Genomic DNA, 13,864 nt, shown 5'->3' with positions numbered 1-13,864 from the left:
GAAGGCCTGGCCACGTGCCCCCTGCTCTTATAGCAGCAGCTGATGTGTGGCAGGTGGGCTCAGATGGCACATTCTCACTTTCTCTTGATGTGCAAGGTTTCCCTCTCCTACACGGGTTTGGTTAAGGGAAATGCTCCCTTGGCTGAAGCCCATGTGCCCCTCAGAAGGGGACTGTAGCCATCCAGCCTCTGATGGGTCTGCCCGCCGCCTCTCCAAGCTGCTCTCACATTCGCCGGGTGCGAGAACTTAGACCCGTGGGCATCTGTACTGGGTGTCCTGAGTCTTCCTTCAGAGATTTCCTGTGTTAGCTTCCATTCCTTTCCCTCGGTTTTCCTTTCATTATCTGAACCATATTAAAAGTATAAATATTTGCCTTCTCATGCTAGGAGAAAAGAAATTCCTAGAAGGGGAGGCAAGTGATCAATGTAAAAACATTTCCATGTTTGGATTGAGCTTCTAAGTCCTCAAAAATGGTTCTGTAATCTGGGAAAGAGAGAGGCTTCTAAACCCTACTTTGGTGTCTGTGGTCTGTACAAACATCCCCCAAAGCCGGCTGATTGTCAGAGACACCCCTGGAGAGTTTCTGAATCTTTATGTGGGTCCACTTCATTCTTCTCTCTGCAGACTGCCTTCCTCCTTTACTACTTCAGCTCCTGCGTCTTAAAATGTCCTTTATTCAAAAGACCAGCCCTGGCTGAACTAGATTTTCCGAGTTCCAGAATCTCAGAAAAGAGGGTCCAGTTGTTCCAGCTTAGGGCAAGAGGCAGGCAGGGGAGAGAGCGTGGCTGTGTGGGGGTCACACATGGCGAACTTGGTTGCTGGGGACCCCACCACTATGGGTGAGAAGGACAGGTGGATCGTGGTGAGCAGCCTGGATACTTCAAAAGTTGCTTATGACATGATTTTTTTGCCTGAGACTTGAGACACTGAGTGACAGTTTGATCTTCTTGGTCACTTAGTGGATATAATCAATAGGTAGTTGGGGGGGAATGGCAAGTAGGTTTTGTCTCTAGTGTCAGCTAGAAAGGATTGAAAAGCTTTTGCCTCGAGCATCCCTTTAAGTGCTGGGGCTGTGTCTGGGCTCAGTAGGAACAGAGCAGTGTGGCAGACGAAGCTGAGGGCATGCGGGGAGGACAGAATGGCCGGTGGGCTTGCTCTCCCTGCGAAGGAGCAAAGTCAAGATGCCGACAGACCTTGGAAGGAATTACTCTTTGATAACAAACCAGCTAGTACCAACACGTAATGGCTGAGGTGATCCAGATGTAGAGTGGAGTATGATGATAATCAAGACAGGAGAACCCAATCCGTTGTATTCAACCCCAGCTGAAGGGACCCTCAGCTTCAGTCTAGAAGAGATGCAGTCAGAGAGTGAAATGTGCCTGTGCCCTCAGCACTGATTCAGGGGGAAGATGCTCACGCTGGCTGATGGGGATATTCTGTCCCCTTGGCAGATGCCCCCCTCCTCCCAAGAGCAGGTAGGTAGGTATACCAGATGATCAGAGCTGGATGTCACCTGCACCAACATGACCCAGGTAACTCCTCTGCTTTGCTTCCAGGCCTACCAAACTTCTGATTAGAATTTGGCTTTCTCTAGAGATTTCCCTAGAGAGAGAATGCGTTGACAGCCCAGCAATTTCTGACCCACTTGGCAATTGCATTTTCCCCTGGTCTGGACATCACTCTCGTGACTTGGGCAGTATTAAGTCCATTTCTCTGGCCTGAACAATTCTGGATGGCTACACTGGCAAAATAAGATTTCTGGGCCTGGAAAGTGGAGGATCAGAGTCTAAGCCCCAGCTGAAGAGCCGGCTGGCCTTCCTGGACAAAATCTTCATCTCATTACCGAGTGAAACGGTAAATATTTTCTCTTGGAAGCCAGGTCAGTTCTAAATTAACAATCCTGAAAATGACCTGCTCTTCTAATATTCTTGTCTCCGATAATGCCCTGTCCCAAGCTCCCAATCGTCCATTATTCTGGAACAATTTTTCCCTGCTCTACTAGGTTGAATGGTGTCTCCCCCAAATTCATGTCTCCCCAGAAGCTGTCAGTGTGACCTTATTTGGAAAAAGCGTCCTTGCAGATGTCATCAAGTTGAGATGTGGTCATTAGGGTGGGGCCTAAGCCCAATGTGACCGGTGTCCTTATAAGAAGGAGGACGTTGTGACACAGAGATAGAGAGGGACGACAGCCACATGAAGGTGGAGGCAGAGGTTGGAGTGATGCGGGCACCAGCCAAAGAACCCCAGGGGCCACTGGAATCTGGAAGAGACAAGAAAGGACCATCCCCTAGAGGCTTCGGAGGGAGCATGGCCCTGCCAACACCTTGATTTTGGATCTGTAGGGAATGAGGGAATTACTTTATGCTGTTTTAAGCTAACTGGCCCATGGCAATTTGTTAATAGCAGCCTAAGAAACTAACACATTTACTATGTAGTCTGATTTTTCAGAAAAAAAAAATTGCTAGTCTTTCCATTCCTCTCATTTCCCACTGACGCCACTCTCCTGGGTTTTCCAGATTTTGTTGGATTATCGTGTAGAGTGGAGCATGGTGGTTAAGAACGTGGACTCTGGCTGTATAGACAGCCTGCGCCGGCCTCTCCCATTTACTTGCTGTGTGACCTTCAGGTACTCAACCTTTCTGTCTCTGCTTCCTCATCTAGAAGAGGTGAACGGTGGGGGCGCCCGGGTGGCTCAGTCAGTTGAGAGTCCGACTCTTGGTTTTGGCTCAGGTCATGATCTCAGGGTTGTAAGATCGAGTCAAATAAATAAATAAATAAATAAAATCTTTAAAAAATAAATAAATGAATAGCTCATGTTAAGGTGTGTGGAGCCAAGTCCCCCTCTGCCTTCCAAATCCAGATGAGATTCTGCCTCCTTCAGAAGGTCTTTCTGAGAATGTGGTTAAGAGCACAGACTCTGGAATCAGCCTTAGTTGAATTCCAGCTCTAAGAGCTCACACATTCTTCTCTGTACCTGACCTTTTCCTAGGGTTTCCGCCTTTCAAGTCTTTTTACCTGCTTCATAGGCTTGATAAGCATTAAGTGAATTAACATAAATCATTTACAGTGGTGCATGCCACACAGTAAGAGCTATGTTGTCTGCAGAAACCTAGGAGACGCAAACTTTAACTTTTTGATACACATGGTCCGATTTCTTCCCAAGCTCAAGGTCATTTGATTCTTTTCTGTCTTTACTTTCAATTGTTCCTATAACACATGCCTTTTACCAGTTTTTTCCTTTGGCCCTCACCTGATCAATCAGGAGTGTATCATTCTGTTTGGACTATTTCAACAGCCTCGAAACTGGCCTGTTTCTTGCCCTCCTCTAATCTTCTTTATCTACCTGCCCCACTACTAGGGAAGTCCTTCTTCTGACTCAACACTCCCTGTGTCAGTCTCCGTCTTCGAGTGGAAATCATCTGGATTCGGGGAGCAGTCCCCGAGCGAGGCCTCCAACCGCAGTGACGGCTCCTTCATCCCCTGCAGATTGGGGTTCGCACTGGGGTCAGCGCCCTGTTAGTTGAGGGCAGGCGAGCATCAGGACGCCTCCTCTGATTTGCTAGAGGCATTTTGGGGGGGTGAGGAGGAGGAGGATTTGGGCGGTAAGCCTCTGACTTTTCAAGACCGGAACCAGAGACAGTTCTGTAAGTCTGTGATGCTCAGAATCCCGGAAGGTAACCCAGAGGGAGTTTCTGGGGTTTTATGAAGGTCCAGAGGGCCTCCTGAACCGGGTTCGCGTCACTGATGGAGCTGCTTGCCCAGCAAGCTGCGGCCACATTCCCGTCCCCTCACTCAGTCTCCGCAGAGGCTGCCTGGGCCGTGGGCTGGCAGGGCTCGGGGCACGGGGGTGAGTGGTCCCCAGGCGTGGGGCTGGGGAGAGCCAGTCTGCTGCCCCGGGTGGGAGAGCCGAAGCCTCAGAGCCGGAGCCGGGCACGGGGACCGACTCTGCACGCACCTGTTCCCTGTGTGGGACCCGGACTCTGCGCTCCAACACTGCTCTCCTCCGCCCTGCATCCTGTGCCGCCCCCTACCCCATGCCACACACTCTCTCTGCTCCCTCCCCCGCGTCCAGACTCTGCGCACCACCCCCCCAGCCATGCCCCAACACTGCCCCGCTATGCCCCCCACTAGGGCAGCGCCCCCTCCTCCACAATTGCCCTGCACCCCCCATGTGGTGCCCCCTCTCTTCTCCCTCCCCGGCGCCGGGACTTCTGGCCCCCGGATTCGCCGCCCCCCACCCCGCCGGAGGGACGCACTTTGGGCCCTCGCGAGCCCTGGTCGCAGTCGGGGTCAGGGTGTGCGAGGCGCTCAGGGAGACCAGGAGCTGATTGGCTGTGACCGCCCAGATGTGCAAAGCCTAACACTGATTGGCTGTGACCGCCCAGATGCACAGAGCCTAATGTTGACTGGCTGTGACCACCCAGATGGGCAGAGCCTATTGCTCACTGGCCATGACCGCCCAGGTGGGCAGAGCCTAATGCTAACTGGCTGTGATGACCCAGGCAGGCAGAGCCTCATGCTAACTGGCCGTGACCACCCAGGTTGGAAAAGCCTAGTGCTGATTGGCCATGACAGTCCAGATGGGTGGAGCCTAATCACCAGGCTTCGTGAGCTCCAGGGTTCCCCTTGGCCCTTCCAATTCTCAAACCAGCTATGCCCCCTTGCAAAGCCCTGGGTCGAGACAAAAACACTGCCCCTACAGTCCCCTGATCTTTTGCAGTAGACTTCCTCCCCACTCAGGCTACCTCTACGCTGTGCCCTGGTGCATGCTCTGATTCTGTCCCTGACACCTGCTCTCCTATCTCCTGGGGCTACCAGAGGACACCCTGCTTTCTCTGCGGGACACCCTCCTCTGGCCCTTGTCTTGGTGTCCAGCTGTCCTCCTGTCATTGTGGCTTCCTCCCAGTTCGTGGATCATTGCAGTTAGCATCATCACACGTGTGTAAGGACGAGAAGAGGGGGAGACACACATATAAAGCACATCCCTAATGGGAACCATCCCTAAAGTACGTAAAGCAGATTTAGACCTGTCCCTGGACCAGGGGGTCAGGGCTGAAATGGCTCCTTTCATGAAGAATTTAGTTCTGGGGCTGTTGCCATGGTGACTTCTAACGACTTTAATGACAGTAGACATCCCCTGAAACATTGTCCAGTGATTACATCCCGGGGACCACATCCAGTGTCAACTCAGAGTCAGAAGGACAGCCTGTATATCCGAGCTCTGTCGCCTGGTTACACTCCGGTTTCCCGTCTGACGCGGTGCCCTGATGTCTTCCTGCCTCCAGATGCTTTCTAGTGACAAACACCTTGACAGTGCAATAAGAATGGGCTCCCTCAGGCGTGTCCTGGGCCCCTTAGGGTTCCATCACCTCCAAGTCTTGTCTGTGGGCTCTGTCGCTGCGCCCCGGCCCCTCCCCGGGGTGCAGCCGCTGGTGTTTAAGGAAGGCCATGCGCCCCCCGAAGGCCTTCCCACAAGCGCCACATTCAAAGGGTCTCTCTCCAGTGTGGATCCTCTGGTGACTGAGAAGGTGGGAGTTCTGACTGAAGGCCTTCCCACATTCAGGGCAATTGTAGGGTTTCTCTCCCGTGTGCATGCGGTGGTGTTTAATGAGGTCGGAGCTGCCCCTGAAGGACTTCCCGCATTTAGCACAGGGGTAAGGCTTCTCCCCGCTGTGGATTCTCTGGTGCCTTGTGCTGAGCTCTGCTGGAAGGATTTTCCACACTCTGCACACGCATGGGGCTTCTCTCCTGCGCGAGTCACTGGAGGTCCCACGAAGTCCGAGCTGCCCTGGAAGGTTCTGGCACGCTGGCTGCGCCGGGGCGCTCTCTCTTCCCCATGAGTTCCCCGCTCATCCCCAGGCACCTGGTCCTGGCTCAGTGTCCTCCCGCATCCCTGGGGTTTCTCTGCAGCGTGAAGCCTCTGGTGTTTGAGAAAGGCTGTGCGCCAGATGAAGGGCTTCCCGCAGGCCCCGCACTCGTAGGGCTTCTCCCCGGTGTGGATTCTTCGGTGCTGGACAAGGAGTAAGCGCTGCCGGAAGGCTTTCCCGCACTCACCGCATGGATATGGCTTCTCCCCGGTGTGGATTTTCTGGTGCGTGAGCAGGTGTGAGCTCTGGCTGAAGGCCTTCCTGCAGGCCCTGCACTCGTAGGGCTTCTCGTCGGTGTGGATTATCCAGTGCCGGATGAGGTCTGAGCTTCCCTGGAAGGTTTTCCCACACTCCGTACACTCATAGGGCTTCTCCTCCCTCTCTGTTCTCTGCTGTCCCAGCTGGCCCGCGTCCTGGCCCACGTGCAGCCTCTGGTGCTTGAGCAGAGCCGTGCGCCCGCTGAAGGCCTTTCCACACCCGCCACACGCATAGGGCCTCTCCCCGCTGTGCAGCCTCTGGTGCTCGGTGAGGCGTGCACGCTGTCTGAAGGCCTTCACACACTCAGGGCACGTGAAGGGCTTCACCCCGGTGTGGGTCCTCTGGTGTGTGAACTCTGGCTGAAGCTCTGGCCGCACTCAGCACTCGTACGGCTTCTCTCCAGTGTGAACTCTGTGGTGGATGACCAGGTCCGAGCTCTGGCTGAAGGCCTTGCCGCATTCGTGGCACGCGAAAGGCTTCCCGCCGCCGCCGTGGGTCCTCTGGTGCAGGACCAGGCTGCAGCTCCCGCGGAAGGCCTTGCCGCACTCCTGGCACTGATAGGGGTTCTCGCCGCTGTGGATCCGCTGGTGCCTGGCCAGGTTGGAGCTCTGGTTGAAGTCCTTCCCACACTCGCAACACAGGTAAGGTTTCTTCCCTGTGTGAATTCTCTAATGAATAATGAGATTTGAACTCTGGTTGAAGTCTTTCCCACATTCGTCACACATATAGGGTTTCCTCCCTGTGTGAATTCTCTTGTGGATGATCAGGTTTGAGCTCCGGTTGAACGTTTTCCCACATTCCTGACATTGATGGGTTTTCTTCACGTTACCAGTTTTCTGGCGCTGGGTGACCTCTGCCGTCTGCTGGAATCTCTCACCACAGGCTTCTCCGCTGTGGGATCTTTCTCCTGTAGAAAGTGTCCTTTCTCTCCCATTACATCCGTGGCCTCTCTCTCCTGCGATGGCTTTTGCGGGAATGAGATTCACTTCCTTGATAGCTCTCCCTTGGGAAGCGGGGAGCCCCCCCCCCCCGCATCCTGTGAGGGGCTCACCCAACGCCTCAATGACCTGACCACAGGGTCAGCAGCTTCAACCAACCCATGCTCCTGACGGATCAGTCTCTGGCATCCTTTGGATACAACCCTTGCTGGATCTTTGTCTCCAGGTACGTTCATCTTTGACTTCTGGCCCTTTATGTTATTCCTGATCTCTGGATCTGAAATGATAAGTAGACCATGCTAGCATTCCTAAAATACAAACATCACCTCTTCCCCCATACTGAGAAGTCTAAGAGGGAAGAACAAAGAACTGAGAAGAGGACTGTATCCCAGCTGGGTCTGAGATTCGGACCTTTTTGGAGATCGCACCCCCACTTGTGTCTGCTCTCTAATAGATATATACAATTTTTAAAAGAAAAAAAAATGAGGTGGTGCATGAACGCCAGGAGGAGAACTCCCTTCCTTTTCCTTTTCCTGTGGCCTTGCACTGTCCCTCTGGCACCATCCACAGACAAAATCTAAACCTCGTGCCCACTGGCCAAGGAGAAACGGTGCAGATCCAGTAATACAAGGAGGACAGAGAAGGGCAGAGGAGGAGGTGAGAGCCCAGTCCTTCCAGAACACCCAGGCAAACCCAGAACTGTGCCCCCCACCCTGCCATCCCCTTGAGATGAGGCTGGATGCCCTTCGGCACAGACTGCAAGCGCCCTGCCACCAGGCATCAAAACCACTGGGGATCCTCGATTCTCTGATGCCAATGATCCCTGTACAGACTATCCTTATTTGTGTGTTTCACCCCAAACTCAGAAAGCGGAGAGCGTATGGACGCCCCCCTCCACTGGTGGGGCCAGCTCTGCCTCCCACAGCGTCTCCTCCCCACGGAGCTTCCATGGAGCGCAGGCCTGGGGCCCAGCATCCTCCGTGACCTTCTCACAGCCACATCCCACAGCATCCTGAATTCCTGAAACAGAAGTCCCTGCTCAGGAACCACCCAGGAGAGAGCAGCAGACACTTGGTACCTTCGCTTCTCTCCTTAGAACTCTGCTATGTCGCTCATCACCCTGGCACTCAGTGGCCAATCCCGTCCTCACTTTAGAAAGGGGAGACCATGGGGTGAAATCCCTATGTCACCCTGTCTTGTCAGCGACTCCGCACTCCGCTGTATTTCTTCTCTGCCGCTCCCCAGTGCTGATCTGCCCTCTGAGCCCTGCTGTGGGCCATGCACTGCACTAGGTGGGAAGTAACGAGCACCATGCAGGACGATACCGAGGACAGAGTCCCTCTCCTTGAAGAGCCCCTGCTGGGCTGGGGGCTCAGGAAGGGTGCGCATGGGGTGCCGTGAGACCTTGCAGGAAGAGCACGTCCTTGACGGGGGACAGGCAGGAAACTTCTGGAAGGACGAAGCTTCTAAGCTGAGGACTCAGAGACCACCTGAGATAACCAGACTTCCCACGAGGCTGCAGCATGTGCATGGGCGGAAGGTGAGAGAAGCCACCAGCGTCCACGCACGCACATGGGACCGAGCCCAGGATGTGGGACAGCAGAAGGTGGAGCTGGGAAGGGCTGGTCAACTCGTGGAGGACCAAGAGCTTTGGGCTTTCTCCTGAAGGCCATGGGAAGCCCCTGAAGGGGTTAACGCAGGAGAATGGTGTAAGCAGATTTATGGTTTTAGAAGACTGTTCTGACCGTTTTCTGGAGGGTGGATGTTGGGTCAAGGCTGCGAGCGGGGTATCAGGCAGGCAACTACAGCAGTGCTCTGCTTGGAGCCTGGGAGGGCCCCAGTGAGCTCCGGGCAGAGGGCACGGGGGGATCGAGTCCATATGTCAGAGAAGCAAGACCTGGTGCTGTCCTAGACAGAGGGGCCGAGGGGGCAGGGCAGGCATTAAGGATGGCATCCATGTTTCTAACTTGGGCAACCGCCTGAATTGGGTAGTTGGAGGCAAAGACTGGGTGAGGGGAAGGCAGTGGGGGAAATAATTTCAGACTTGTTGGGAGATACCTGTGAGGCATCCAGGAGAAATGCCTGCAGAGCCGACGGGCCAACAGTTCCGGAGCCCGGGAGGAACATCTGGAATGCAGACAAAGATGTCAGGATCATCAGCACACAAGTAGCAAGTAGCATCTAAAGCAGAAAAGTGTCACTAATTACGGCTTGGAGACCTGAGCAGAGCACAGGGTGTGGGAGTGAGCAGAACCAAGTTAGAATCCCAGTGTCTTAATCTCCCTCAACCATCCTCCTCTCGATGTCCAACAGAAGGAAGAGCACTTGTCCCACAGGGTCATTGTGCCGACAAAGCCCCCCAAGGTGGACAGTGCACACCATGACCATGTGAACTTCTCAAGAGACTCCACAGGGCTGGGGGCTCCTTCTGTTTTCAGTGTTGGAACAGGGGCCTGAATATAGCAGGCGCGCAATAAAAAACTGCAGAATGAGTCAGCAGGTTACCCCTTGACCCAATAATTCCTGAAATCCTTTTCTCTCTTGGCTTCCACAGTGGGTGATATTCCAAGCCCTTTTGTACTATCTTTACCCATTTCTCAGTGTATTACAAGCATTATGGAGGCCCAGCCCCTAGTCCTGTCTTTATGTGACGTATCAGTGGCCACACCTCCTCTGGCTCCCATGATCTCCTTTGTCCAGGATGGATCATGATCTGGAACTCCTATTCCTCACCCACATTTTCATCTACACTCACTGTGCATCTCTAGTCCTGTGTCTTACTGGATTGTGAAGCAAATGGATAAAGATGAACTCGTCATTTTACACTTATTCCCCTTTCTTACTATCCATTTCTGCCAAATGACCCGTTTTCATTGAACAAGTATTTACCGTGATCCTATGGCGTCCAGGCACTGTTCTCGATCCTGTGATGCCGTGGTGAACAAGACCAAGTCCCTGCCTTCGTGGGGTCTGGCGTTCCAGGGGCTTCTAGGCCAGAGACACAGTTGTTTATGCCACCTAAAATGTGGTCCACACACCAGCACCATCAGCCTGTCCCAGGAGCTTGGTAAAAATGCCAATTCTCCAGCAGCGTCCCAGACCCACTGAGTCAGACCGTGGGGGAGGGGCCTGGCAGTTGGTACCTGCCAAGCCCTCCAGGAGATGCAGGTGGGCTATGATTTCATCTTGGACTCCCCTCTTTCCATACCTACGAACTCTGAAAACTCCTTTGGCCCTCTCCAACCCCACCTGAGTCCAGAACCTTCTCACCCCGTGCTTGGATTGCCTGGAAAAATCTCTGATAAATCTGCTTTCTGGTTCCAACTGGTAAAGCTAATGCTGCTGGATGAAGTACTTTTCTCAACTCCTGCTTTCCCTGACGACAATGATCGAAAACTTACCGTGAATTTTTAAATCATCTATTAAAGGAAATGATAGCGCCTCTTGACTTCCGAGCTATGTTATTCCCTAGGGCTGCTGTACGCAGGCTCCTACAGGCTCCTCCGTACTTTGTACGGTAACAAAGTATCCCAGAGTGGGTGGCTTTGAGCACAACCGCGTTCTCTCGCAGTCGGAGGCCAGAAGTCTGAAGCGAAGGTGCCGGCAGGTGGCTTCCTTCTGTGGGCTCAGGGATAGCCTGCCCCCCTCCCCCCAGCAGCCGGTGACAGCAGGCAGTCCTTGTGTCCCTTGCTTTGTAGATGCATCACCACAATCTCTGCCTCCCTCCCCACGTGGCTTCTCCCTGCTTTGGTTTCTTCACATGGCCCTGTTCTTATAGGGACAGCACTCACATTGAATCGGGGGGGTGGGGGGAAGGGGGAAGGGAGCTGTTCTATTCCAGTATGACCTCACCTTAACTAATTACATCTGCAACGATCCTATTTCCAGTAAGGTCCCATTCTGAGCTAGTGGGGTTAAGACGTCGATATACTGAGCGGACACAATTGGGGTGGAGGGACGCAATGCAACATGGAACGAGAGCCCTCCTCTATGATTCACCTAAGAGCAAAACTGTGCTTCACGGTCTCCCCTAACTTCCCAGACACTGTGCTTCTCTCTGCTGTCCCTTTGCCTCCCACTCTTCTGCTCGCGATGCTGCTCCAGGTCTCCATCTACTCCGGGAACCCAGAACCCAAACAGCCACAGGCCAGGCACTTCATCAGAACGAATGAAGGAAGCTAGGTGATGATCCATGACAAAACGATACTTTGCTTCCATGTCAGGGAGATGCTGAAGACTAGTGGGGACTGGGGCTCTGGAAATTGGATGCCGAGTCTGAAGGCGGAGCTCCTCAATTCCTGCTCAGTGCACCGTGTAGACATGGTGGGGGGGCGCGGCATGTGGACACGTCTGAGCTTTAAAGACATGCTAAAGCCTAGATCTTGTGTGAGTAGATGTGAAAGACATTGCTGTCTACAGTCCTACCTGGCCCTGGGGCCATCATTCTTCAGCCTGCGACCTTCGCAAACACTTCCCACAGCTGCAGGCCCACATGTTGGCACCTTCTAACCGTTTCAATCCTTTTAAAGTCATATTCGCGTGCATGCGTTACAACGATAGAGCCCCTGCCTAGAGAGGGACCCGGAGACTTGCAGACTCAGGCACACACGTGAAACAAGTTAGTAAGCACTAGCTCAACGAGCTAAACGAGATGAGAAGCTCGGAGATGCAGGTGGCAACTCTGGAAGGCTTCCCAGAGGAAGGGGCTTTTGAAGCTACTCCTAAAAGAATGGGCATGCCTTTACAAAGAAGAGACCGGCCTAGACCTCGCCCCCCTCCTCTGAGCTCCCAGAGCAGGAACATTTCAGATCAAGTAGGACAACACGTCTGGCCCGCACAGCTCATTCCTGTGGTTCGGTCTGGTCTCCCATCGGGGTCCTTGGTCACCCCCGAAGCCCAGAAACCAGGTCTTGTGCAAAGGCTCCGGGCACAGCGCAGGGCAGGGAGCAGGGGCAGCCTGGGCCTGGGGGAGAGGCAGCTCGCTGCCCCCCAAGAGGGAGCTGGCCCCCACCAGGGTACGGAGAGGCAGCAGCGGAGGGTCGTGGCGGCGCGCGCCGGGAGCCAGAAGGGGACCCTGCCCCGCCGTCCCCAGGCCCAGCCTCTCCCCATTGGCCGGCCTCCAGGGGTCTGCTCCGCGCCCCGCTTCCCCGGCGGGGGGTTAAGGTGACCGGGCGCCGGGACCCCCGGCTCGGCGCACGCAGCGGGTCTCACCTCCAGGCCACCCCAGCCTCCCACTCCGCCGCGGCCCCCTCCACGGCGGCCATCGCGCAACCCCGGCTCGGCCCGCGTCAGGAGCGCTCCCCGAGCCGGCGGTCCCCCCGCCCCCGCCGCCAGCTCCCGCGGCGGACGCCTCCCGCCCGCACGGGGGTCGCCTCTGCGCAGACTCTGGCGGCCCCGCGGCAACCACTCGGGGTCTCTGCGCAGGCTCGGGCAGCTCCCGCGGTGGACGCCTCCCGCCCGCTCGGGGTCTCCTCTGCGCAGACTCGGGCAGTTCCCGCGGCGGACTCCCCCCTCGCCCGCTTGGGGTCTCCTCTGCGCAGACTCGGGCAGCCCCGCGGCGCCCGCTCGGTGTCTCCTCTGCGCAGACTCGGGCGGCCCTGCGGCTCCCGTCCCCGCCCGCTCGAGGGTCTCCTCTGCGCAGACGCGGCCGGACTCTAGGCGCCCGCTGGGTCTCGCACGAGTCGACTCCGGGGAGGCTCCGTGCGGCGCGGGCTGGTGCACCTGCCGGTTGTCCGGGGTCTTAGACCCGCCGGCGGCTGGGCTGTGGCCCGTGGGTCCGGGTGGGCGAGACCTCAGCAAGCAGTTTTACATTTTTGTTCCAATTTTCTTTAGTCCTCCCCCCGCCCCCGCAAGACCCCCTTTAGGGTCTCACTCGTGGATGCCTTCTGTTTGCAATTTCTATCTGCAATGCCCCGTCCAAGCCTTGGTGACAGGTACCCAAGGACAGCTGGCGTAACGTTTAAAAGGGCAGGTTCTGAAGTGAGAAGTCCAGACACTCAGACGGAATCACTCTCCTACCACTTGGGGCCTGTGTGACTTTGGCCAGTTAGTTAACCTCTCTGCGTCACGCTTGATGGGTCGTCCCCCTTTTCCTCGCTAGCTGTAAATGTATTTGGTGTATGCTTCTCCACTTATCTATATCTTCTTTGATAATAAACTGTTACTGAGCGTTTATTTTCTTAAAGGTTTTTTTTTTTAAGATTTTATTTATTTGACAGAGCACAAGCAGGGGGAGCGGGAGGCGGAGGGAGAGGGAGAAGTAGAGAGCAGGGAGCCCAATGCAGGACTCGATCCCAGGACCCCGGGATCGTGACCTGAGTCAAAGGCAGACGCTCAACGACTGCGCCACCCAGGCGCCCCTATTGTGAGCTTTTAAGTACGTTTTAGAGTCTGGTAGGGCTAGTCCTCTCTCCATTTACTCTTTCTTGTCACAAAATTGTGACCATGAATATACTCTCATATTTCTTATATTATTTTTAAATTAACAAAATAAAGGGGTTTTGTGTGTGTGTGTGTGTGTGTGTGTTCTAAGAACCAAGGTCTGCTTAAGGCAGAAAATGAAAATGGACGGTGGCGGGAAGGACAGGAGCTACCTTTTGAGACATCGTCCTGTGAGGAGTGGTTTATTCTAGTGGTTTAGTCCCTCCTGCCCCCTGCTCCTGTCGCCCTCCCCTCTCCCACCTCCTTCTTCCATGAGGAACTCTTCTGATCTCGTCTGGGCTGAACATGCTTCTCCTCTCACCTGTGATTCATTTGTGCCGCAAATATCTACGGAGTGCCCACTCGGCCAGGCACTGGGAT

The 13,864-nt window shown here is 54.8% G+C and overlaps 3 protein-coding genes across 8 annotated transcripts in view; 1 reads left to right on the top strand and 2 right to left on the bottom strand.

The window, feature by feature from the left end:
* Positions 1-13,864, top strand: part of ZFP3 (ZFP3 zinc finger protein) — a 123,068-nt gene that overhangs the window by 38,258 nt on the left and 70,946 nt on the right. The window contains exons 4-5 of one of the 6 annotated variants that reach the window (XR_003206358.2): positions 1,595-1,854; positions 2,040-4,028. The exons of 3 other annotated variants lie outside the window; for them this stretch is intronic. The gene's annotated coding sequence lies outside the window, so the exon portion shown is untranslated. Of the gene's footprint in view, positions 1-1,556; positions 1,855-2,039; positions 4,029-13,864 lie in introns of those variants that run through there. 2 more of the 6 variants (XR_003206357.2, XR_012374994.1) reach the window with 2 other exon arrangements.
* Positions 5,077-7,198, bottom strand: ZNF594 (zinc finger protein 594; the record flags this gene model as incomplete). Its single annotated transcript, XM_025863897.2, is given in 3 exon segments — positions 5,077-6,474; positions 6,477-6,505; positions 6,507-7,198. Coding segments are annotated over 3 exon segments (1,830 nt in total), but the record flags the coding sequence as incomplete, so codon positions are not given.
* LOC141369907 (uncharacterized) lies at positions 7,196-13,816 on the bottom strand. Its single transcript, XM_073881490.1, has 5 exons — positions 13,806-13,816; positions 12,275-12,824; positions 9,953-10,051; positions 9,122-9,190; positions 7,196-7,340 (listed from the first exon to the last, which is right to left on the bottom strand). The coding sequence occupies exons 1-5, from the start codon at positions 13,814-13,816 to the stop codon at positions 7,317-7,319; spliced, it is 753 nt and encodes a 250-aa protein (XP_073737591.1). The 3' UTR covers positions 7,196-7,316.

The sequence above is a fragment of the Callorhinus ursinus genome, unplaced genomic scaffold, assembly GCF_003265705.2.
Source record: "Callorhinus ursinus isolate GAN/ISIS: 27379988/994484 unplaced genomic scaffold, GSC_fseal_2.0 scaffold43, whole genome shotgun sequence".
In the NCBI taxonomy this organism is placed as follows: domain Eukaryota; kingdom Metazoa; phylum Chordata; class Mammalia; order Carnivora; family Otariidae; genus Callorhinus; species Callorhinus ursinus.
Note: the sequence above shows the minus strand (reverse complement) of the source record. Positions and strands in the feature narration are given on the sequence as shown.

What these genes read in the sequence shown, in the direction of transcription:
- LOC141369907 (XM_073881490.1), bottom strand. An exon ending in GAGGCTGGGGTGGCCTGGAG is followed by an intron (nt 10,052 to 12,274) that starts GTGAGACCCGCT and finishes TCTCTGGCCTAG; the next exon opens with AAGCCCCTGGAACGCCAGAC. An exon ending in CTGGACGCCATAGGATCACG is followed by an intron (nt 9,191 to 9,952) that starts GTAAATACTTGT and finishes TCTGCATTCCAG; the next exon opens with ATGTTCCTCCCGGGCTCCGG.